Source organism: Centropristis striata, chromosome 7, assembly GCF_030273125.1.
Source record: "Centropristis striata isolate RG_2023a ecotype Rhode Island chromosome 7, C.striata_1.0, whole genome shotgun sequence".
Taxonomy (NCBI): domain Eukaryota; kingdom Metazoa; phylum Chordata; class Actinopteri; order Perciformes; family Serranidae; genus Centropristis; species Centropristis striata.
This window is the reverse complement of record NC_081523.1, coordinates 8,357,719-8,381,826: the sequence shown is the minus strand read 5'-3', so window position 1 is coordinate 8,381,826 and position 24,108 is coordinate 8,357,719. Positions and strand designations below refer to the sequence as shown.

General features: G+C 35.7%; 1 protein-coding gene across 1 annotated transcript; it reads right to left on the bottom strand.

Annotated features, from left to right (window-relative positions):
- Window positions 1-1,136: 1,136 nt before the first annotated feature.
- LOC131975130 (kelch-like protein 20) lies at window positions 1,137-23,184 on the bottom strand. The gene is made up of 5 exons (XM_059337689.1): window positions 22,903-23,184; window positions 17,940-18,123; window positions 13,083-13,226; window positions 5,783-5,916; window positions 1,137-1,570 (listed from the first exon to the last, which is right to left on the bottom strand). The coding sequence occupies exons 1-5, from the start codon at window positions 23,081-23,083 to the stop codon at window positions 1,305-1,307; spliced, it is 909 nt and encodes a 302-aa protein (XP_059193672.1). The 5' UTR covers window positions 23,084-23,184; the 3' UTR covers window positions 1,137-1,304.
- Window positions 23,185-24,108: the final 924 nt, after the last annotated feature.

Genomic DNA, 24,108 nt, shown 5'->3' with positions numbered 1-24,108 from the left:
TTTTCTGAAATGTTTTAGGTCATCTGTTAAGATTCCCTTAGCCGTTTCCCTTAAGTGAAATTGAATCAAGTTTTTGAACGTAACTTACATTTTTTACTTGCGGCAGTCACGTGACCCTTGTAACTACTTCACTTCTGGCATTTACGTACATTTATTTACTGTTTAAACTGTCTTCTATAACGCCTTACCAGAAGTTTTTTTGCCCTAAAACTAGGTCAGTGGTTTTCCAACATGAATCCACAGAAACTGCAGCCTATTTTACAACCGCGGACCGGCTCGCCGTGATACGTACATATGTGCCGTAATTTGTGGGACTGACACACGACCTCTTCTGCCGTTTATGTTGGAGAACTTGTTGTATGACGTGATATCGCAAAATATGAAGTTTTTTCAGGCACAAAAACACCTTCATAAGCTTTCGAGTGAAAAGTTTACTTTGTTAAGGAACTGTATATGTTTTTATGGCGCATATCAAAGAAATGCGGTATATTAGTTATTATGCTCCTCACCTGTGGAACAAACTACCTGTAGATCTGAAGTCTGCCCAAACGGTCTGCTCCTTTAAATCAGGACTAAAAACACTATTGTTTACTACAGCGTACTCTTAACTTTAACACTTATCTGCTCTACTCTACTGCCCTTACTTTTTTACTATGCAATGTTTGACTTGTGCTTTTTATTATTTTATCTATTTTCTTATCCTGCTGTATCTTATTTTATCTTATTTGTATTTTTATTTCTATTTCCGTGTTTTAATTGACTGTTTTTACTGTTTTCAATTGTGTCTTGCTGTTTTTAATGTTTATGTAAAGCACTTTGAATTACCTTGTGTTGAATTGTGCGATACAAATAAACTTGCCTTTCTAAAGGCTGGGATAAATAGTTGCTGTACATGTCAAAAAATGAAGAAATGTAAAATATTGTTTATATGTAATGTGGATTGCCTCCCAACAGGCACTGTTCCTCTTTAATTTCCCCACTTTATATCTTTCTCTCTAACTTTCTCTCTCTTTGACTATACTCTTAAGGCGTCTATCTGAACAGTTAGGTAGACTGCAATTTACAACCTGAGTTTCATTAGACATAAATTAAACAATAACCACAATATTAAGGTTGTAGTAGAACTAAAATCCCTGCATATAAATGAGCTATTCTTGGTAGTAGGCTACCACAACTATTGTGTTGGGAAAATCTGCTTTTATGTAACTTATGTGAACCTTTTAGACGTATTGAGTAAAAACCCATCTATTACTTCTCTCCAACTTGTCTGTGCTCATCATGCGGCTGTAAATATAAACTGGATCTTAACTCAGGAGGGAGGCCTGACATCTGATGTGTCTCAGTGATCCAGTACTCACGTTGTCCCTCTTGCTCCTCATGCGTTTGACAGGAGTCCACCTCATGGTCTCCGGGTCAAACCTCTCCGCGCCGCACAGCTGGAGGTTGAGTTCATCTCTGCCCCCGGCCACGTAGATGTGTCCGAGGTACACGGCACAGCCGGCGTTCTCTCTGGGACTCAGCATGTGGGCGCATATCGACCAGGTACCGTCTACAGGGTTGTATCGCTCCACTGGGGGACATTTAGAGGATAGCAGGAGTTAAAAGAAGCCATATATACCATCTAATACACAACTACACACTCTTTATGAGTAACACTACCTTACAGGCAGACAGACAGTGCTTATATTTATATATTTAAAAAAAAAGTGTTGGCTACATTGATCTGATTAAATTCTAGATGTACATAAAAAGTTGAAAATGTGATGTGAATGTGTTCTCTATATGTTTTTTCCCCTTTAAAGCAACAGTGTGGATCCTAACAATACACACGTGTTTTGGAGCTGTAGTAAAATTCAACCTTTCTGGGATCATACAACATGGTCTCAGAGGAATCCGTGAAATAGCCACGGATTTGCTTAACTCAAAATCCGTGGAATAGCCACGGAATCACTCAAATTTCCGTGAAACTGACACGGATTTCGCTACAATGCAAGTTAATGGCAGTCATATCCCGTGGCTATTCCAACATACAAAGTGATTATGTACATTCACTGAGTGAATATTTAGAAAATAAAACATATATTTCTCGCTAGAAATGTGATCAAAATCCATTTTTATGCAGAAACTAAGTCAAAATATTGATTTTTTCACTAAAAATGAGAGAACTGTCCGCCATGTTTTTTGTTCTGACCGCCGGGACCTTGAAAGTCACATGACTTGGAACAAACCAATAGGAAAAAATATCCATGGAATAGCATTATAGCGAAATCCGTGTCAGTTTCACGGAAATTTGAGTGATTCCATGGCTATTCCACGGATTTTGAGTTAAGCGAATCCTGTGAGACCATGTTCGATCATATCCATGCCGTGCTATGTGAGGTACTAGCATACAAAATCCCCCGAACTTGTCTTGCCCTGTACCTGGGACATATGGAAGGATCGGTGCAGAAAGGAGACCAATATTTCATTAAGATTCTTCTTGCTGCAGCAAAAAAGGCCATCACAAAGAACTGGCTCCAGTCTGCTGCACCCGACTACAGACAATGACTCAACATTATCGTTGATATTCAAACAATGGAGAGACTCACAGATAGACTAAAAACTGAGGAAGACTCATTTCCGGTCGGCTCCTTTAAATCAGGATTAAAAACACTCTTGTTTACTGCAGCGTACTCTTAACTTTAACACTTATCTGCTCTACTCTACTGCCCTTACTTTTTAACTACACAGTGTTTGACTTGTGCTTTTTATTATTTTATCTATTTTCTTATCCTGCTGTATCTTATTTTATCTTATTTGTATTTTTATTTCTATTTCCCTGTTTTAATTGACTGTTTTTACTGTTTTCAATTGTGTCTTGCTGTTTTTAATGTTTATTTAAAGCACTTTGAATTACCTTGTGTTGAATTGTGCTATACAAATAAACTTGCCTTGCCTTGCCTTTCTAAAGGCTGGGATAAATAGTTGCTGTACATGTCAAAAAATGAAGAAATGTAAAATATTGTTTATATGTAATGTGGATTGCCCCCCAACGGGCACTGTTCCTCTTTAATTTCCCCACTTTATATCTTTCTCTCTAACTTTCTCTCTGTTTGACTATACTCTACATAAAACCAATAAAAGAAAGTAAAAAAAAAAAGCCCCTTTAAAATGATTATGATTTTTAACCATTTTTGTAAGCAAGGACCGTGAGATTGAAAGGAACCAAAAAAGGTTGTGGGAATTTCAGAGACATGCATTTCTCACAGACTGAAATAGTCAGTGACAAGTGACAGCACAACATAACCCCTGTTTATCTTTGGTAGGGTCAGGGGGCCTAGGAATGTACGTGTGTGTGTGTGTGTGTGTGTGTGTGTGTGTGTGTGTGTGTGTGTGTGTGTGTGTGTGTGTGTGTGTGTGTGTGTGTGAATACGGGCTAGAGAACTGAAGGTCGAGCTAGTCGTTACGTGCCATTTAAATCCTGCCACACGTCAAAAAGCTGTCAAAGAAAGCGCAGATTTTTGTCAAAGAGTGGTGGGAACAAGTCTATTCACAAAATGCCTTCAAGCACAAAATAACAGTTGACTATTTGAAAGCAGCATTCCCACATAAATAAATGACTAGTATCTCTTTATTATTCTTTTGAAGTTGTACTTCTTCTGTATGATTTGTGCCAGCTTAAAAAAAAGAAGTCATATTAATACATAAAAAGTCAACAAGTGCAAGCAGACAATTAGAACCCCGAAGGGCCAGTTTACAAAAATTCAAAGTTTATCAGTTTGAACACAAGATATATTATTTTTTGAATAGCTTTTAATTGACTATAGGTCCCAAAGGATTGGCAAATTATTTCATTTTTTTTGACGTTTTTTTTTATTTATTGGAGTTGTAAAACTAATAAGAAATTCCCAGTGGTAATTAAAATAAGTGCTGAACTTATTTATGAGGTTGAAATTATGATTTATTTAAAAGAATATATTATCTGTAATATCCAAACACGAACATGTTGCAGTTATGTAAGAGTGTGTGAAAACTAGAAAGCAAGCAAGTTTCAACAGGTAGATAAAATGAATGACTAAACAGTTGAAATGATTAGCTATAAGTTATGAATACATGGTTCAAACAGTTAAAAGTAATGGTTAAAATAATCAGCTTATAAGCTACATTCAAAGTGCTGACTAAACAGATCAAGTAATAAGCTTACATTAATGGATTGTTGGATGGATGGTTGAAATAGTTTATTTATTATTTATGGATTGACAGTTGAAATTGTGAGCTAAATTGATGAATAAACGGTGGAAACATTCAGCTTCACTCCATATAGTATTAGTCGTACTATGATTGCTGACCAAACTAAATATTGACAGTTGAACTGTATAAAAATGAATAAGAATATCCACTTTTGTATAATAAATGGTGTTTTGGAACAAACATTGTGTATTAATGAAAAGGTAAGATGCGTTCATCTGACAGGCCTGTGGGGACATGCTGCAGGCTGAAAGAGGGAATCACTAATCTCCACTGATTGATTAACTGTTAATCAATTTGCTGGTAAAAGGGAAAAATGATCAATACCAATTCTGAGAATTAGTTAATACTTTAAATCCTTTATTGATGTTAACCTGCTTTGACCTTTGTTGGTCCTAGCTTCTTATATGTGAGGATTTGACGTTTTTTTCTTTTTTTGTTTCATTATAACTGAATAACTTTAATAATCTGTGTGGGGTTTAACCCTCTGGAGTCTCCAAATGCTCCAAAGCATGACTTCTTTATCACATCCAGACTAGAAAACAAAGCAGCGTGGAGCCCTACTGTAAATTTACCTCTAAAGTTCTGGCTGTAAACTCCATGAGGCCAGTTTCAGTTTGATGATGATATACCAAGTAAAACTGGAGACAGGGGGTCAAATAAATTTAGTATAAAATGATAGAACTGGATGTAACCCTCTTATATGTTAGATTTGCAACCTTTGTTCACATTTGCAACATTTAAAATTCTTTATTGGGCATGATAGTGTTTTGAAAGTAAAAAAAAAAGATTCAAAATCACATTTTATGTTGGACTAAAGGACTAAAAAAGACACAAAATGACAAAAAAAAGACACAAAATTACTAAAAAAATGACACAAAATGACCCAAAAAAAGGACTCAAAATTACAAATAAAAGGACACAAAATTACAAAAAAAGACTCAAAATTACAAAAAAAGACACAAAATTACTAAAAAAAAAAAAAAAGGACCCAAAATGACCCAAAAAAAGGACTCAAAATTACAAAAAAGACACAAAATGACCAAAAAAAGAGTCAAAATTACTAAAAAAAAAGGACACAAAATGACCCCAAAAAAGGACTCAAAATGACAAAAAAAAAGACACAAAATGACAAAAAAAGACACTAAATGACCAAAAATACACAGAATTACAAAAAAAGACTCAAAATTACAAAAATCAAACAAACACAAAATGACTAAAAAAAGACACAAAATGACCAAAATTGTTACACTAAACACACAAGACACAAATAAAATAGAGTCACACTAGAATAAAAACCAGAGTTGGATGACAGGATCACAGACAATCACAAGATCACATTTATGTTGGTTTTTCTTTGTTTCTTTTTGGTTCAAAATGTTGATCCAGTAAGTCAGAATAAAAAATCAATCATTATTAGGTCATAAAGGTGAGGTTGGGCTGAAAAAAATATACCAACATGGCATTTAAACATTGTTTTAATTGGTGTATACAGGCAGGATGAAAAGGCAAAATAGCCCCAGACTCCATAGAGTTAATGTCTTGACTCTCTCACCTGAGTTGAGAGCCGTGTCGCCATCGTTCCCTCCGATCACATACAAGTGGCCCTTCAGCACAGCAGCCATTGCTCCGCTGCGCCTGGTCAGCATCGCTGCCTGCTTGCTCCACATGTTCATTTTTGGATCATACCTGGAACAATGAAACAAAGGTTAGCGAGAGCAATTTGAAAACGTCTCATCTGTCAGTCATTCACGCTTTTGCATAACTCAAATGAATCACATCTTTGTTCCTTCCTATGAGTCAGCCACTTCAGATGCTTTTAAAGTAATGTGAGATGTCAGGTAATTAAATTCATTATTACTTTCATTCTGGATATATGTAAGACGACACGGCCTTATTGTCTTACAAGAAAAGGAAAAAGAAAATGTGCTTCAGACATTTTTTCCCTCACAAAAACCAAAGAGAATTCTTCTGACTGCTGGATTTCATGGGTAAAATGATAAATAGTTGTTCTACACAGCAAAATCTGTAGTGTTGTTTTATCAGACTTAATCATTTTGAGTTGGTAAGTGTTGATTTTGGAGTTGTTTTAACACTTGTAGTGATCAAAAAGCTCCATGTTACATGTTAACACCTGACACCTGAGTTCAGTTGGAGTTGATTTTGAGATTCTGTGACTTGTATGTTCGGCTAAAGACAGAATGCACTTTTACTGTATGGTAAAACAAAACAATGAATGTTAATTATCACATTAGTGAAAGGAAATAACATGGTTTTAGGGTTAAAAATACACTTTAATGTGTCAAAGTAACACAATGTATGTTAAAAATGAACACTCAAAGTGAAAAGGAATAACACAATTTTGAGTTAAAAGTGCACTTATGTCGTGTCATAAAACACCAAGGGTGTCAAATATTAACACTATTAACCCTTAATAGGACACTCATTGAAATACTTGCAAATTCCAAATTTCAACCCTAGAGAATATTGGAGGATATTACATACAGCCAGAGTGTGTAAAAAAAAAAACATACGGACCCGGGGGAGGGGGGTAATATTTTGAGAAAAGAAGTTTACGAGATTAGGGTGTCAAATCTACGAGAAAAAAATGTGCAGATTTATGAGATTTAAAGTGGTGAATCTACGAGAAAAAAGTTGTTTTTTTCCCCACTTTTGTCTCATAAATCTGCAACTTTTTTTCGAGCAGATTTGCCACTTTAAATCTCTTAAATCTGTGACTTTTTGGAGATTCAGCCCTTTAATCTAGTAAATTTGCAACCCCCCTCCCCGCGGTTTGTATTTTTATTTTTATTCATACTTGGCCCTAATATGCCGTCATAGTCAAGTTCTCCTCGTACGAGTCCATGTGGTTCTACGACCAAACAGAGAGACACAGAAAGACCCCATTTTGATATCCACTGAAGTTACCAAAAATAGTTCTTCGCCCGATAAAGGGTTAAAGAGTTAAAATATTAAGACTTTTCAAAGTGTTATTTTAACTCAGAATCAGAAAACTACACTACTGGTCAAAAGTTTTAGAACACACCAACTTTTCCAGAATTGAATTGAAAATGATGCAGTTTAATGTCTCAATGTACTCTGAAATGAATGCACATTTGCAACATTTAAAATTCTTTATTGAGCATGATAGTGTTTTGAAAGTAAAAAAAAGATTCAAAATCACATTTTATGTTGGACTAAAGGACTAAAAAAAGACACAAAATGACCAGAAAAAGACACAAAATGACAAAAAAGACACCAAAAGATACAAAATGACTAAAAAAAGACATCAAGACAAGACAAGACAAGGCGCATCTAGTGTTTATATATATATCTATGCTCACAACGACCAAAGCCATTCAAAACTTAAGCAAAGACATTCAAAACATGCATAAAGAATTTAAGCGAGATCTAACGGACTTCAAGAACGACATTAAGCAGGAGTTTAATAACTTCAGAGCAGAGACAAACCAAAAGATACAAAGTGTTGTCAGCGATGTCCGTAACCAAGCTACAAGGCTAACTGAAGCGGAGCAACGAGTGGGAGACACGGAGACCGCTAACACCGAGCTGAGGGATGCTTTGCTCCATTCACTGAAACAGCAAAAACTGCTTCAAGATAAGGTTACGGACCTGGAAGGAAGATCACGCCGTAATAACATCCGAATATACGGCATTAAAGAGGACACCGAAGGAAGCTCGATGCTAACGTTTATTGACAACTTTCTGAAGACGGAGCTAGCGCTGGATAGTACAGCTGATCTACAAATCCAACGAGCCCACCGGTCTATCGGACCAAAGCCTCAGGACGAAGCAGTTTCCAGGTCTATTCTAGTCAACTTTCAGAGATATGACATCAAAGACAAAATACTGAAGACGGCTTGGTCAAAGAAAATCACTTGTCACGGGAAACCAGTCACTTTTGCCCACGATCTCCCCACAGAAATTAACAACAGACTCCGGGAGTATAGGGATATAAAGAAGATACTGAAAGAGAAGCAGATACGTTTTCAGACTCCCTACCCTGCCCGGATGAGAATCCACTGGGATAACGGACCGCGTCTCTACAGCAACGCAGCAGAAGTATGCGAGGACATGAGAAAGAGGGGCTTTCAACTTGACCTGCCGCAAAAAACTATCACCAACTGGGAGCAGAAACTCACCCAGGACGCATGTTGGAGCAGAAAGGACGGAGAACGATCCACACGCGTCCGGGAGAGGCTCAGAGATTTTCATCGGCAGTAAGGTAAACACCACGCTAGAGCTCACGTGGCCTGTTATTATTATTACCCCCCCCCCCCCCCCCCCCCCCGCCGCCGCCGCCGCCGCCGCCTCACAGGAGCAAACTTGATCGGGTGGAGAGTAAATGACTGTTTGGCTCAAGAGAAAAGGACACTTTGCTTATTGCAAAGAGGGAGCCCCTACACAAGTAGGACTGATTCTCCACCAGTGAATGGGTAGGTGTAGGAAGAAGACAGGGCAGTGTAAGACCCTGAGGTTGGAAGTCAATGTTATTTTTTCTGTTCATGTAAGTGTTTTTTTTTGTTGTTGTTCTCACAGTACATATGTTCATAAAGCCGGCACATGTGGATTAACCTGTTGCTATGGGGTATAGCAATTTGACAATAGCTTCTTGGAACGTAAATGGCTTAAATAATCCTGTTAAGAGGGGTAAAGTAATGGCAAAAATAAGAAGAGAGAATAATAAAGTTATTTTTTTGCAAGAAACCCACTTATCCAGAAATGAACATGAAAAATTGAAAACATTTGGATACAAAAACACATTCTACAGCACATTCAAATCAGGTCATAAACGAGGTACTGCAATTTTAATACACAACTCTGTTAATTTTGAATTAATTAGGGAGATTAGGGATAGTGAAGGGAGATATATATTGGTGCAAGGGAAAATAGAAAATCACCTGACCACACTCATTTCAGTTTATTTACCCCCACTAAGTGATCAAAACATTACAAAAAAGCTCCTTGAATTGATTGGTTCAGAATCGCAAGGCACACTAATCTGTGCAGGAGACTTTAACACAGTAATGAATGACAAATTAGACACATCTAACAGTAAGAGAAATATAACTCCTCAAACTAAAGTGCTGAGGAAGGGTATGGACGAGATGGGCTTACTTGACATTTGGAGGGATCTTCACCCGTTAGACAAAAGTTACACCTTTTACTCTGCTCCCCATGCTGTACATTCAAGGATAGATTATTTTTTCATTTTTCAAAATGATAGACATAGAATTCTGAATTGCGAAATCGGAACTAGAGATATTTCTGATCACTCTCCACTCTATCTGAAATTGTATCTAGACAGTAGATCGAAGAAAACTACTTGGAGACTGAATACAAGTCTGCTTAATGACAAATCAGTAATACAAGACGTGAAATCTGAAATTAAGACCTTTCTTGACCATAATGACAATGGGGAAGTGAACCCAAATATATTATGGGATACTTTAAAGGCAGTTGTCAGGGGTAAACTGATATCCCTCAGTACGGCAATCAAGAAGGCAAAAGAAAATAAACTAAAACAGCTTGAAGACAATTTAAAAGAACTGGAAAGGCAACACTGCAAACACCAAGACCCCCAAATCCTGTCAAAAATTAAGGAAATTAAAAATCAGATATCGGATATTTATAAAGAGGAACTGGAGAAAAAACTCAAATTTATAAAACAGTCATACTACGAAGTGGGCCCTAAGGCTACAAAATTACTAGCAAAGAAAATACGCAAAAAGCAAATTTCCCAATCAATACACAAAATATCAGACTCTAAAACAGGACAAATATACCATAATTTAGAGGAGATCGATGCTGCTTTTCAATCCTATTATAAGAACCTATATTCGCAGCCAGTGCTAGAAACTAAAGAAAATATAACATTTCCAGACTCCCTAGATCTACCTACAATTGGAGATCATCAAAATAAATGTTTAACATCACAGATTACAGAAAAAGAACTTGAAACAGCACTGAATAAACTTAAAAATAATAAGACACCAGGAAGTGATGGACTACCAGCTGAATGGTATAAAATATTTAGAGAAGAACTGAATCCAATACTTCTTAATTCTTTTAATTGGTCATTAGAAAACAAATCATCTCCACCCTCATGGAGTGAGGCGATCATTTCGGTTATCCCCAAGGAGGGAAAGAATAAAATGTTGTGTAGTTCATATAGGCCGATTTCAGTTCTAAACCAAGGCTATAAACTTTATGCATCAATAATGGCCCGAAGATTAGACTCATTTATGCCAGAATTAATTGATAGTGACCAAACTGGGTTCATCAGGGGACGTCAAACACATGATAATATCAGACGCTCTCTTCATATAATACAGAACATTGGGAAAAATAAAACGAGTGCAGTGCTGGCAAGCCTAGATGCAGAGAAAGCTTTTGATTGTGTTAGTTGGGAATATTTATTTTTAGTTTTGAAAAGATTTGGTTTCAATGAAAAAGCTATTAACAATTTTAAAACATTATATACTGCCCCTACAGCAAGAATTAGGATAAACGGAAGCCTCACTGATCGTATAAATCTGGAAAGATCCACACGTCAAGGATGCCCTTTATCGCCAGCCCTTTTCGCGCTGTACTTGGAACCTTTGGCACAGGCAATACGAGAAAACTGTAACATACAGGGAATTCTGATTGATAATACAGAACATAAAATAGCGATGTACGCAGACGATGTCTTGCTTTACATTAATAACCCAGGAAAATGCCTTCCTATCATTTTAGATCTCCTTGATGTATTTGGCACATATTCGGGTTATAAACTCAACATACAGAAAACTCAAATATTAACGTTCAATTATATTCCCTCACCGGAGCTCAAACACAGAATACCAATTGATTGGTCTCAAAAAGTAATTAAATATTTGGGAATTTGGTTGACATACTGTACTAACGATTTGTATAAAAAAAACTATGAAACTGTGAACAAAAAAATCAAAGAAGACCTTGGCAGCTGGTCATCTTTTTTACTAAGCTTCAGTGCAAGAATCGACCTTATAAAAATGTCTATTTTACCTAAAGTATTATATCTCTTTATGTCACTGCCTATTAAAATTCCAACTAGTCAATTTCATGAATGGGACAAGCAAATTTCACGTTTTATTTGGAGAGGGAAAAAAACAAGGATTAGATACAGTACACTGACTATTAATAAAGAAAGAGGTGGGATGTCTCTCCCTAATCTCAAGGATTACTACCATTCTGCTCAGTTGAAATATATGGTCCTTTGGTGTGATAGTGGATATGAGGCAAAATGGAAGGATATGGAAAGGGAATGCAAAGGCATCCCCATACAAGCAATGATTGGTGATAACAAATTAATGACAACTTTTCAAGAGCATTTGAGCCCATTTGTCTCCTTTACATTACACACCTGGTTTGGGGTTGTGAAACAATTCAACTTGTGGAATCAATTGAAAAAAATCAGATGGGTAGGACATGACACTGATTTTAAACCGAATGGTATGGACTCTCGGTTTAAGTACTGGACCAATAAGGGTATTACTGCCTTTTGTAATATAATGGAAAAAAATAGGCTTCAAAGTTTTCAAGCACTGAAAGAAAAATATAACTTAGAAAATCACGATTTTTTTAGATATTTACAAGTACGTCAATATTTTATGAAAGAAATCCGGGAAAATGAAACTGCAGAATTAAACGAAATAATACAACTAATAATACGGGCATATAATGGTACCTGTAAATCTGTTATTTCAAGGCTTTCCCAAGGCATTGCAAAGAGCAGAGATAATACCACAACATACATCAAAGAGAGATGGGAGAGAGAATTAAATGACAAAATAACCTGTAAACAATGGGATAATATGTGTGGTAATGCTTTTTCCACGTCTTGTTCTATGTATTGGCGTGAATTCTGTTGGAAGAACCTTGTTCGTTTCTTTGTAACACCTAAAATGAAAACATATTCAATAACAACGGCTCACACATGCTGGAGGAAGTGTGGAAATGAAGAGGCAAACCACTACCACATCTTTTGGAGTTGCCCAGGTCTACGACCTTTTTGGGACGATATTGTGGAAACCATACGAAGGATACTGGGACAACAGGTTCCTCTGCCATTTACAACTCTTTTTCTAAGTGATTTACCAGACGGGATGGCAGAAAATGATAGATACCTCTTGAGGATAATGTCTGCAGCAGCAAAAAAAGCTATCACCCGTAAGTGGCTGCAGTCAGACCCACCCACAACCTCTGACTGGTTAGAGGTCATTAAAGAAATTCACCAGATGGAGAAACTAACCTTCCTGCTCAGACTAAGAAAAGGCCTGTATTATGCAAGATGGAAAAAATGGACGGCGTTCTTGACAAACGAGGAGGGTCATTCATGACCCCCCCCTTCTACTTTTATTTTATTGTCTTGCTAATGCTCTGTTTAACGTGGTGTATAACCGCCAGATACATTCCAAGGGACATATATTGTTTGGACTGAATAGTGCAAAATTTTATTTGTTGACCGTCCCCACGTGATACAATTGCCTGGCTATGTTATTTTTCATTTGAATGTACTGTGATGTTGTCATGTTTGACTATTCCTGACATAAAAACGAATAAAAATATAAGTATAAAAAAAAAAAAAAACTGGAAAAATTGGGGTGCTCTAAAACTTTTGACCAGTAGTGTATATAAACTCAGAAAAAAGTGTTAAATTTATCACTCTGTGAGTTGAATTAACACTCCCGATTTTGCTGTGTATTGAACGTTAAGGGGAACATCTTATTTCTTACAGCATGTATTAAGAGCATGCACGGTTCAATTTCAAGATATGATATTGACCTTTTGTAGCACTCATGCTACAGTACCTCTCCACAGTATTTATGGCAGCGATGCCGTCGTGTCCTCCAATAGCGTACAGGTATCCGTCCATCACCACCAGACACACTCCGCTGCGGGGGCTGCTCAAGGGTGCTACATCTGTACTCCAGCTGTCCGTGTCTGGGTCGTACCTGCCATGATCAAGGAGCAGAGATGTCAGAGTGCTGCTGGAAATCAGCCTCTGGTAATAACAGCTAGAGTAGGACCAGTACAGGCACTTTCATGGAAATGAATATGTTTTGTTCTGTGTGCTTTTCAGGAACATTGAGAGAAAGTATTTGAGTTGTGTGGGCGTCTGTGTCAACATCTGCCAGTATTTCCTCTCCACAGGAAGACTATAAAAAACTGGGTAACTCTTTAAAATAACCATCATTTATAAATGGTAAAGAGATAGTTTATTAATGTTTAATCGGCATTGATAGATAGATAGATGGATGGATGGATGGATGGATGGATGGATAGATGGATAGATGGATGGATAGATGGATAGATAGATAGATAGATAGATAGATAGATAGATAGATAGATAGATAGATAGATAGATAGATAGATAGATAGATAGATAGATAGATCTATGTGCTGTAATGGAAACCTTTTTTTTTTATTTTTTTTACATAATATATAATGCAGACAATGTTGCTTGGTGTGATTTAGAAATGGTGTTCGTTTTTTAATTTTTTTTTATGATTTTTTAAAAATAATTTCAAATTGCAATTGACAAACTGAACAGTAACGATGTTTATTTTTATTTTATTCCTATTTAGTCTTTATTTTATTCTTTATAAAAATGGCTGATAATGTAAAACATAGATAGATAGATAGATAGATAGATAGATAGATAGATAGATAGATAGATAGATAGATAGATAGCTCTATTCATCCCCGAAGGGAAATTCAATTACAATAAAATACAATAGAATAAAATACTGAGGTAGCATAAATAAAAACAGTAGAAAAAAAAAACACAGAATAGAACAAGGACACTTAAGAAGTTAAAAAAAAAGATGATCAGTTGGTAGGTTGGTAAGATGATGGTAATTACACTGATTATAACCCGTATATAGGCCATTTAGAATGGTAAATAGATGGTATATAGATGACAGCTTATAGTTACTTTACCATTAACAAACAATTAAATTATAATTACTTGTTTATTGATGGTTTTGGTTGCACTGATTATAACATTTTTAACACCATATTAAGTATGTTAATGATTTTGAAATTATTTATATACCTTTAAGAAATTGGTTGAAAACATTTAAAGATTAAATATTTATACCACTTTGTAAATGGCTAATAACTGGTTTATAAACCATCTATAAACATTAATTAGTTGGTTATTGTAAAGTGTTACCAAAAACTGTTTTCTCTCCATTCAAGGACAACATTTCCTTCTAATTGGCAACTTTTTTTTTTCCGCCTGAGGGTTACGTCAGAGAATTAGATGCACTCTGAAATGAGAGCTACGTGGCTGGTACAGGCCATTAGCAGCTGATCAGTATGGAGCAGGTCTTTCCCTACTGGTCTGCAGCCAGCTGGGGATGATCGTTACGGGGTCAACTGGCTGGCAGTAGTGTTTGTCTGTGGGAAGTGGGAACAGAGCCAGCTCCTTTGAGACATCTGATAGAGTAGGAGGAGAGGAAATTGGAGAAAATATGCAACAGGCAAGCAGAGTACGTGTCTGTATGCGTGTGTGGAAGAGAGTTTAATTTTGACTTACTGCCTATAGGGATTTTTACACGGGAATCAGGAAAAACTATTTTGGATGTTCTCTTGCTCAGTAAAAAGTTGGCTTGTTATCTAATGTTAAATGGTCTACATCTAATGTCTGCCTTAATGCTGACCTCTGCTGTTCAGTCAGGTGAACAACACAAATAAATGCAGATCTTTCTTTGCCCCCAAAAGATCTAGTTTTAACCCTCTGGAGTCCATCTATTTATTGAAAATACACGTTTTATTTACAGTAATAACTTTATTTATATATGAAGCCAGTTGAAAGTGCAATCATAGGAGCTTTCACAGTGTGACATTTATGTTTCTAGACCATTTTTAAAATGGGAATTTTCCTTCTACAATGAAAAGTATTACTATTTTTAATTTACATGCAGATAAACTGTTTTGTAGTTTATTACTTATTATTTTTTCTGCCGTTTTTGTGTGTATAAATGGTAAAAAATAAAAATAAAATAAAAAAAAGGTACATTTCCATAGACACCTTTGTCATTTGTTTGTATTTTTGGGTTCCTGGCAGCTTTATACTTTGTTAATTAAAATAAAATGAAAAATCTGACTGATAGCCAAGTTTGTGTGGAGAAAAAGGAGCCATGCATGTGATGTAAGGACAGACTGAAAGATGCTAAACAGAGACAGAAATGAATGCATAGGAAGTTGAGAAATTTGAAAATCTCCTGGACTTCAGAGGTTTAAGTATAGAAGTATTGAGTTCTTTTTTATATGTCACAACAAAATGAGAGCATCAGCCCCAGAGTGGCTTTACCATGAATTGTTCACTTTGTTTGGTTTAGTAATATTCAGCAACTCGTGATGAGTTTTTGCAAGTGAGCACTTTTAAAATGAGAGGAGTAGGACTGAGCATAAGGGAGGATTAAGACTTTAAGTCTTTACAGCAGTCTGTTTATTTTATTTATTTATTTTTGTGCACATTATGTTCCTAAGTATGGCTGCAGCTAATGATAATAATTTCTCAATTGTCAATAAAAATTTAGAAAAGAGTGGAACAATGCTAATTTGTTCGTCCAAGATGATGTTTAATATGAAAATATATATATAAGAAAGTAGAAAATATCTATATTTGAGGGGCTAAAACTGCATTTTTTTGGCCATTTTTACATGTAATATTACTCCAACAATGAATCTATTAAAATAGTTGGCAATTCTTACTGATGCATACATACATGGAAATGTCATGTTTTTACTTCAGTTTCTTGTTCATTTTAATGCCTGGAAAAAATGATTAGACCACCCTTGTTTTCTCACGCTTTCTTGTCCATTTAATGCCTGGTACAACTAAAGATACATTTGTTTGGGAAAATATACTGATAACAACAAAAATAACTCAGAAGAGTTTCATTTAAGAGCTGATATCTTGATGATCGTTATCAAGAAAACCATGGAAAATGTCTAGATATCAGCTCTTAAATTAAACTCTTATGAGTTATTTTGCTGTTATCATTATATTTGTCCAAACAAATGTACCTTTAGTTGTACCAGACATTAAATGGACAAGAAAGCGTGAGAAAACAAGGGTGGTCTAATATTTTTCCCATGACTGTATATGCAGTCGTATGTTTTACATAATGAGTTTTTGGGGTTAAATTACATGACTCCTCCAGTATGTTTTCCTCTGAGCATTCTGATAATATCTTTATATTTTATATGTGAATATTCCTTTATACTCAGGTGGCATTACAATCATACTGCCTGTTACGGCTGTGGACTGTCTCTAAGCCTTTTTCTGGAGGACAGGTGTGTTCTCCTCTCTCTGTGTGTTTCAGGTCCTGCCACACCCCTCTCTGCATACCTGTTCACTCACACCTGAGTGTGATCTGCTCGTCAGGAGAGCTGTTATCTACCTCCAGATCCACTGATCTCCCCTCTCTCTTGCCACTGATCTGCTCTGGTTGATTGCATATAGTTTGTGTTGTAGCTGCTCTGTGTTTTGTCTCACAGCTACATATAGAGTGAACTTGTTAGAGTGTCTGGAAGCCTGGTAGGGGTTCTCTGCCATTTCTGTTAACCTGTTTTTGCTTATTTAGGGAGCTTAGCATTGTCTGTTTTGTTTGGTAGGTTTAGCTGAATCTTATTTTCCAGATAGTGATTGATTTTTGTTTCTTATTTTGGCCTTGGAGACCCTGAAGATTTAGCTGCTTCCTTTTTCTGTGCTACTTAGTTGGTTTATCTCTGTTTATTCCATTTGCCTGTTAATAAATATTATAATTGTTCAACTTTGAGTCCATGCAGCCATTTTTCTGCATAGTTTTATATTTACCAAATATGTTACTTACTGTGACCCCTAGACCTCAAACTAAGGTCGTAACACTGCCAATTTTTTTTTCTATATAGGTCTGTCCTATATGTTCTATAGTGCTGCTATCTCAGTCAGGACTCTCAGCAAAGCCAATTTATTGGTTGCATTAAGTTATATAAACCTATAAATCTTGTGCAGTTTGCTCCCTGGTTTGGACCATCACCTTAGGTCTTCTCTCACCCTACATGGTGTGATGCCACAGCACATTCAGCTCCACACCTCATCCCAGTGTCAGCACGAAGCGAGCCCACAATTTGCTGACTAATAAGCCTTTATATCTCCACGCGGCACCTACATCACAGTTACACGACTCCATCCTCCACAGATCAACCTGTGAGGAGTCCTCTGTAACACCCTGACTGTCAGAGCCAGACATCTTTTACTTATTATGATACGACCGCTGTCTCAAACTGTCACCACAGCTACAACTTGCTTTCGCTTTCTCCTGCAGAGATTACCGTCGTGAGGTAATGAAATGTCAGTTTGAATAAACTTATACCAGGAAATTGACACAAACCAAAGCAAACTATTTCAGTTAGAGGCTGTGGTACAGTCAGCGGCGTGCCTGGAACATGAAATTCAAAGGAGCATGTGACAAAACAAACAAAATGTGTTCAGATGATGATATGAGGTTGTTACAGAGAGAAATGCCTCGCCTTAAGGAGCTTACAGTGATAAAACCATGGGAGAGAATTCAAAGGTTTGACATTTCGAGATAAGAAATAATTGCCAAATTAAAAGCACTGTGCACAAATTGGGATAGAAAAAGACGTTTTTAAACTTTTCTGTCTCTCACCTCTCCACGCTGCTGTAACATCGGATCTTATCTTCCCCGCCCACTGTGTAGATCAGTCCTCCCAGTGTGCCCACAGACACTTTGCCACGGTTCTTGACCATGCGTGCCGCTGATCTCCACTCGTTGTACTCAGAACAGAACTGTTCTACCAAACAGGAAGGGTCGTCCGGGGTCCATCCTCCGACTGCCAACACAACAAGACACTCATTATTACATTTCTCATTCAAAACACATCTTTTTTCATCCTCTCTGCTGACGACCACCCGCCCTTTCTTTCTGTTGCTGCCATAAAAGGAAAATCAATCTCTTTCTTGTGCACCTGAATGATTTCTCAATTCTCAAAAAAAATATCTAAAACAGAGCAAACTGCAAATATAAATGTTACTAATGTCAATCAGTAGCAAAAAAATATTTGATGAAAATGTGACAGTACAAGATGTTTCTTCAAGATGTTTTAAAGAACTTCCTTCCCCTAAAGAACAAGTAATTTTGTGTCTTTTTTTTGGTCATTTTGTGTCTTTTTAAAGTTATTTAGTGGTCATTTTGTGTGTTTTTTAGTAATTTTGTGTCTTTTTTTGGTCATTTTGATACTGCCTCCAGCGGCCCCCAGGTAATTTGAGTTTGAGACCCCTGATTTAAAGGCCCATTTAGATTGCCAACACAACAGGATACTCATTATTACATTTCTCATTCAAAACACATCTTTTTTAATCCTCTCTGGTGTGTCTTTTTTGGTAATTTTGTCTCTTTTTGGGTCATTTTGTGTCTTTTTAAAATAATTTTGTGTCTTTTTTGGTAATTTTGTGTATTTTTTGTCATTTTGTGTATTTTTAAAGTAATTTAGGTTTTTTTCCTATCATTTTGTGTCTTTTTTTGGTCATTTTGATACTGCCTCCAGCGGCCCCCAGGTAATTTGATTTGGAGACCCCTGATTTAGAGTATCAAATGTAAAAGCACTCGTTATGCAGAATAGGCCAATTCAGATTGCCAACACAACAGGCCACTCATTATTACGTTTCACATTCAAAACACATCTTTTTTTATCCTCTCTGCCGACGACCACCAGCCCTTTCTTTCTGTTGCTGCCATAAAAGGAAAATCAACCTCTTTCTTGTGCACCTGAATGGTTTCTCAATTCTCAAAAAAAAAATCTAAAACAGTGCAAACTGCAAATATAAATGTTACTAATGTCAATCAGTAGCAAAAAATATTTGATGAAAATGTGACAGTACAAGATGTTTCTTTTAAAGAACTTCCTCTCCTGGCTTCTTCTTCTTCTTTTAAAAAAAGAAGAAGAAGAAGCCAAATATCTCACTTTTTTTTGCATTTCTGTTTATGCAGTAAACAAATTTTGGCACGGATCCAATAATATTGAGCTGTTTTGTCTGGTTTCCATGGTGATCCTTAGCAGAAAGAGGTGCAATCGAGGAAAAGTGAAAAATCGCCCAAGTGAAGTCGAAATGATGAGTCATGTATAAGGCTGCAAATGCACAGATGGATGACAAATTAAAGGAAAAAGCAACAGTATCTGTCTGAATGCGAAGGCCACAGCTTCTGACTCACAACGTGTTCTACTCCTGAACATTCAGTGTGCACCCTCTGTTTCCCTTCTCATTCACTGAGCCTTGTCCTTTAATTTGTCACCTGTCAGTTTGTTCTTAATGGTCTTTGCTTTTTTGCCTTAAGGGACCCACCTTTATTTACCCTTTTAATTTAACAGTCCCAAGCAGCCCTCCTTTCCTCACACTATGTGATCAACAGTCTCCTTGAATACTATACAGGCTGAATGTATTGATACAGCATGTAATACTGTACTGCAAAAAACATGAAGCTCACCAAGTATTTTCTTCTTATATCTCGCAATAGTATCTTAATCATATTGTTTTGAGTATAATTTACCTACTGACCATAGCTTCATGTGCTTATTTAATACTACTACTACTACAACTACTAATACTACTACTACTAATAATAATAATAATAATACATTTTATTTGTAAAGCACTTTTCATAAAGAAAAAGAAGAAAAGAAACCCGTTTTGTTAAGGAAAAAACTAAAACTCACAAAAAAACAAAAAATATGATTTAACCATCTTATTTCTGAGCTCCTCTAGATATTTAAATGAAAAACAATCGATTCGTTTTTAATACAAATAATAAAAATAGACCTTCTGTTCACTATAAAATTCCACATTGCATATACAGTCATGGAAAAAATTATTAGACCACCCTTGTTTTCTCTAATATGTTGTTCATTTTAATGCCTGGTACAACTAAAGGTAAATTTGTTTGGACAAATATAATAATAACAACAAAAGTAGCTCATAAAAGTTTAATTTAAGAGCTGATATGTAGCCATTTTCCATGTTTTTTTAATATAATGATTTTGGTTATTATCAAGAAAACCATGGAAAATGGCTAGATATCAGCTCTTAAATTAAACTCCTATGAGCTATTTTTGTTGTTGTCATTATATTTGTCCAAACAAATTAACCTTTAGTTGTACCAGGCATTAAAATGAACAAGAAATTGAAGAAAACAATGGGTTGTCTATATTTTTTTCCATGACTGTATGTGCAAATGTTTTTTGTGGGTTAACTTAAAGAGCCTGGGATGATATTTTAATTATGAACATAGACCAAGATAGGTTCTATCTGTGTGCTTAGTTTACTTCTCTTAAAAACGAGAAGAGGATGTTTGGGCATTCACCAATTAATCATTTTATCAATGTATCGTTACACCCCTACATGGTACCCATAAAAACTCTCATTAAGTGTGATGTAGATAATAATAGAGAACTCTGGCAGGAGACTGAATCTGTTTGGGTTTGTGAGCCATTAAATATTAAAGGAGAGGCTCTTTAGTGCGTGCCTCTTTAATAGACTGGTTCAATTATAATAAAAGGTGACCACAGTTTCTCATTTAATGAGCATTATCGGCATCAAAATGTACTTAAAAGCATGGGTCTCAAACTTGCGGTCCGCGGGCCAATTTCAGCCCTCGTGATGATATTTTGTGGCCCTCACCTTGATATGAAAGTTTAATGTGAGTTTTATATGAATGGCCCTTTAATTACTTTTTTTGATAATTTTGTGTCTTTTTTAAATAATTTTGTGTTTTTTTTTATTTTTATAATTTTGTGTTTTTTGGGGGTAATTCTGTGTCTTTTTTTGGTCGTTTTGTTTCTTTTTTAAGTAATTTAGTTTCTCTGTTATTTTGTGTCTTTTTTGGTCATTTTGTGTCTTTTTTGGTAATTCTGTGTCTTTTTTGGTCATTTTGTTTCTTACATTTACATTACATTTAGTCATTTAGCAGATGCTTTTATCCAAAGCGACTTACAGGAATAGTAAAAGCAAACAATCAAGGTATAGTGCAATAATAATTAGTGCATCAATAAGTGCTAGTGACAATTCTTTGAGGAGTAGAATTATCGTGTGGTGCTGGGAGAGAAGATGCTCTCTGAAGAGCTGAAGGTCTTCAGGAGTTTTTTAAAGGTAAATTTTGGGTCATTTTGTGTCTTTTTTAAATAATTCTGTCTTTTTTTGTTGTAATTCTGTGTATTTTTGGTAATTTAGTGTCTTTTTTGGTCATTTTGTGTCTTTTTTTAAGCAATTTAGTTTTTTTTATGTCATTTTGTGTCTTTTTTTGGTCATTCTGATACTGCCTCCAGAGGCCCCCAGGTAATTTGAGTTTGAGACCCCTGACTTAAAGTATCAAATGTAAAAGTACTCGTTATGCAGAATAGGCCCATTCAGATTGTTTTATATGTTGCAAACTTATTAGTGGATTATTATTATTTATGCATTTATATATATGCAGTGTGTTACTGTTGCTGTAATTTAACTACTAAATACACGGTTGTGTGGTTTCATTTATAAACATGCGGAATCATTTCAAATTGATTGTATTTTTCCATGTTAAATCTCAACTTTGAAAAGTAACTAAAGTTGTCAGCTAAAGTATAAAGTTACATATACTCAAGTAAAGTACCTCAAAATTGGTACAAAAAAAAAATACAGTACTTGAGTAAATGTACTTAGTTACATTTGACCACTGTAACTGGGACTCTTGAATAGTAAAGAGCCATCATTCATGTTAACCTGTACTCTACCTTACATGACTAGTTGAAACAAAAGCCCTGTTCCTAAAATATTTGTAGCAAATAACTCATTTTAAACCATTTAGGCAAAGCCGTTTCAAAGTGGTACCCCATCGATTTAGTATATGACTCCTACAAAGTGCCATATCTTAACAAGAAATAGTCAAATCTGATGCAGCAGAGGCATAAATCTACCTACAGTAAGCTCGTAAAATGCTACACATCCTACAGGTATATTTCCCATTATACAACTCATTAGGATAATTGGTTAGATTTCCCCCACCTGCTGATTACCCCATCTCTCAAACACCATTAAAACTCCATTCAAACTCTCATTATTTCTAAAGAATACTCCTCATAATCAGCTCTCACACTACTGTAAAAAACACTTTGCTCTTTTGTTCTGGATGTCCTCCATCCAGAGCACAGAAACAGAACGGCTGAAACTGCACAGCAAGTAAAAGAGTGGTCTAATTAAAGCATTTTTTCAAGGACTTTAAGGTACATTTTCAAGCTTTTCCAGTATCTTACACCTGTTGTAAATTGCATGTTTTAGATGAGTACTTGCATACTTAAAGGGGGGGATTTCACTGAACCATACCAAAAGCAATGGTATTACACTTTTAGGCAGAACGGTCTTCATTTCAGATAGGCTACTCATTATTTTTTACATTTAACATGTGATTATCTATAGTCTATAGATGGATATAGTCAGATTGCAAGAGAAATACAGTAATAATTTCAAGCATTTACAAGCGCTTTATCCAAAATCCAAGCACTTTTTAAACCTTGAAAATACAACATTTAAATTCAAGCATTTTCAAGGATTTCAAGCACCCGTACGAACCAAATGCAGCAACTGACCCACAAACATCTTGTCATTGAAGACTTCTTTGGGGGGAAGTTTGCTGAGCTGCTGGCGGAGGGAGAGGGGAGACGACATGGTGCGACGGCGGGCCGACCGTCCTTTGCTCTCTTTGACCAGCATGTGGCGGGGCTCTGGCTCCTGAAGGGCCGCTCTGAAACACAGCCACAGAGTACACATGGACAAATTATGATGACTATGAGGTCATATTATAAATTTAAAGCTCCCACCAACAATGCTAAATAAATAAAAAGGAATAAATAGTAAAAATATTTTTTTCAATTAAGCTAATTAAGAGATAATAAACATTATTTAAACATTTAAACATTATTAACATCATTTTTACAATACTATATATATTTTTTATTATGTGTATTATACATTTAAAGTTCCCACCAACAATGATAAATAAATAAACAAATAATAAATAGTAATATTTTGTTAATAAAATAAAAAAATGTGGTTGGATTTCATGCTTGAATAATTTCTGACTTCTCAGAGAAGTCCAGTGAGCCGGCTCAAATCCGGGTATAAAAAAGGTGATTTCAGTTTGTTATTTGCCAATGACATTTTTAGATTCCAAGAAGCTTTTGAAAGATTTCTTAAATATTTATCTTTTCTAATTTTTATGACAGGTGGTATAATAATTATGTTAAGCACTGTATATCCAGTAAATATGTAAACAGGTTGCAAAATAGTACTTTATTATTAAAGTAAAGTGATAGTATAAAGTTGTATATCTTACATAAAAGTACCATAATCTCATATATAATACAAATATCTCATTTAGAATTAATTTAGAAATTATTCTACAGTCATATTATCACCTCATACTGTTTCTTCAAAGTGATAATTGTATAGCAGCAATCATACAAATGAAGATAAATGAATTTAAATGATGCAAAATCTGCCTCAAAGTCAACTATTACAGGGTTCGTACACTTTTTCAGTGGTCAAATTCAAGCACTTTTTTAAAGGACTTTCAAGGTCCATTTTCAAGCTTTTCCAGTACCTTTCAACTAATCTCATAAAACATACTGGTATGGGAATCTAGGGGCTAGGAGCAAAAGTAACCTCACAAAAATCATCAACCGGCAGCGACACGACCCAAACTAGGAGGAAAGCCCCACAAATACTTCAGGACCCCTCACATCCACTAGGAATTAGAAAAACTCCCTTCAGTAAGAAGATACAGGGGAGAGCAA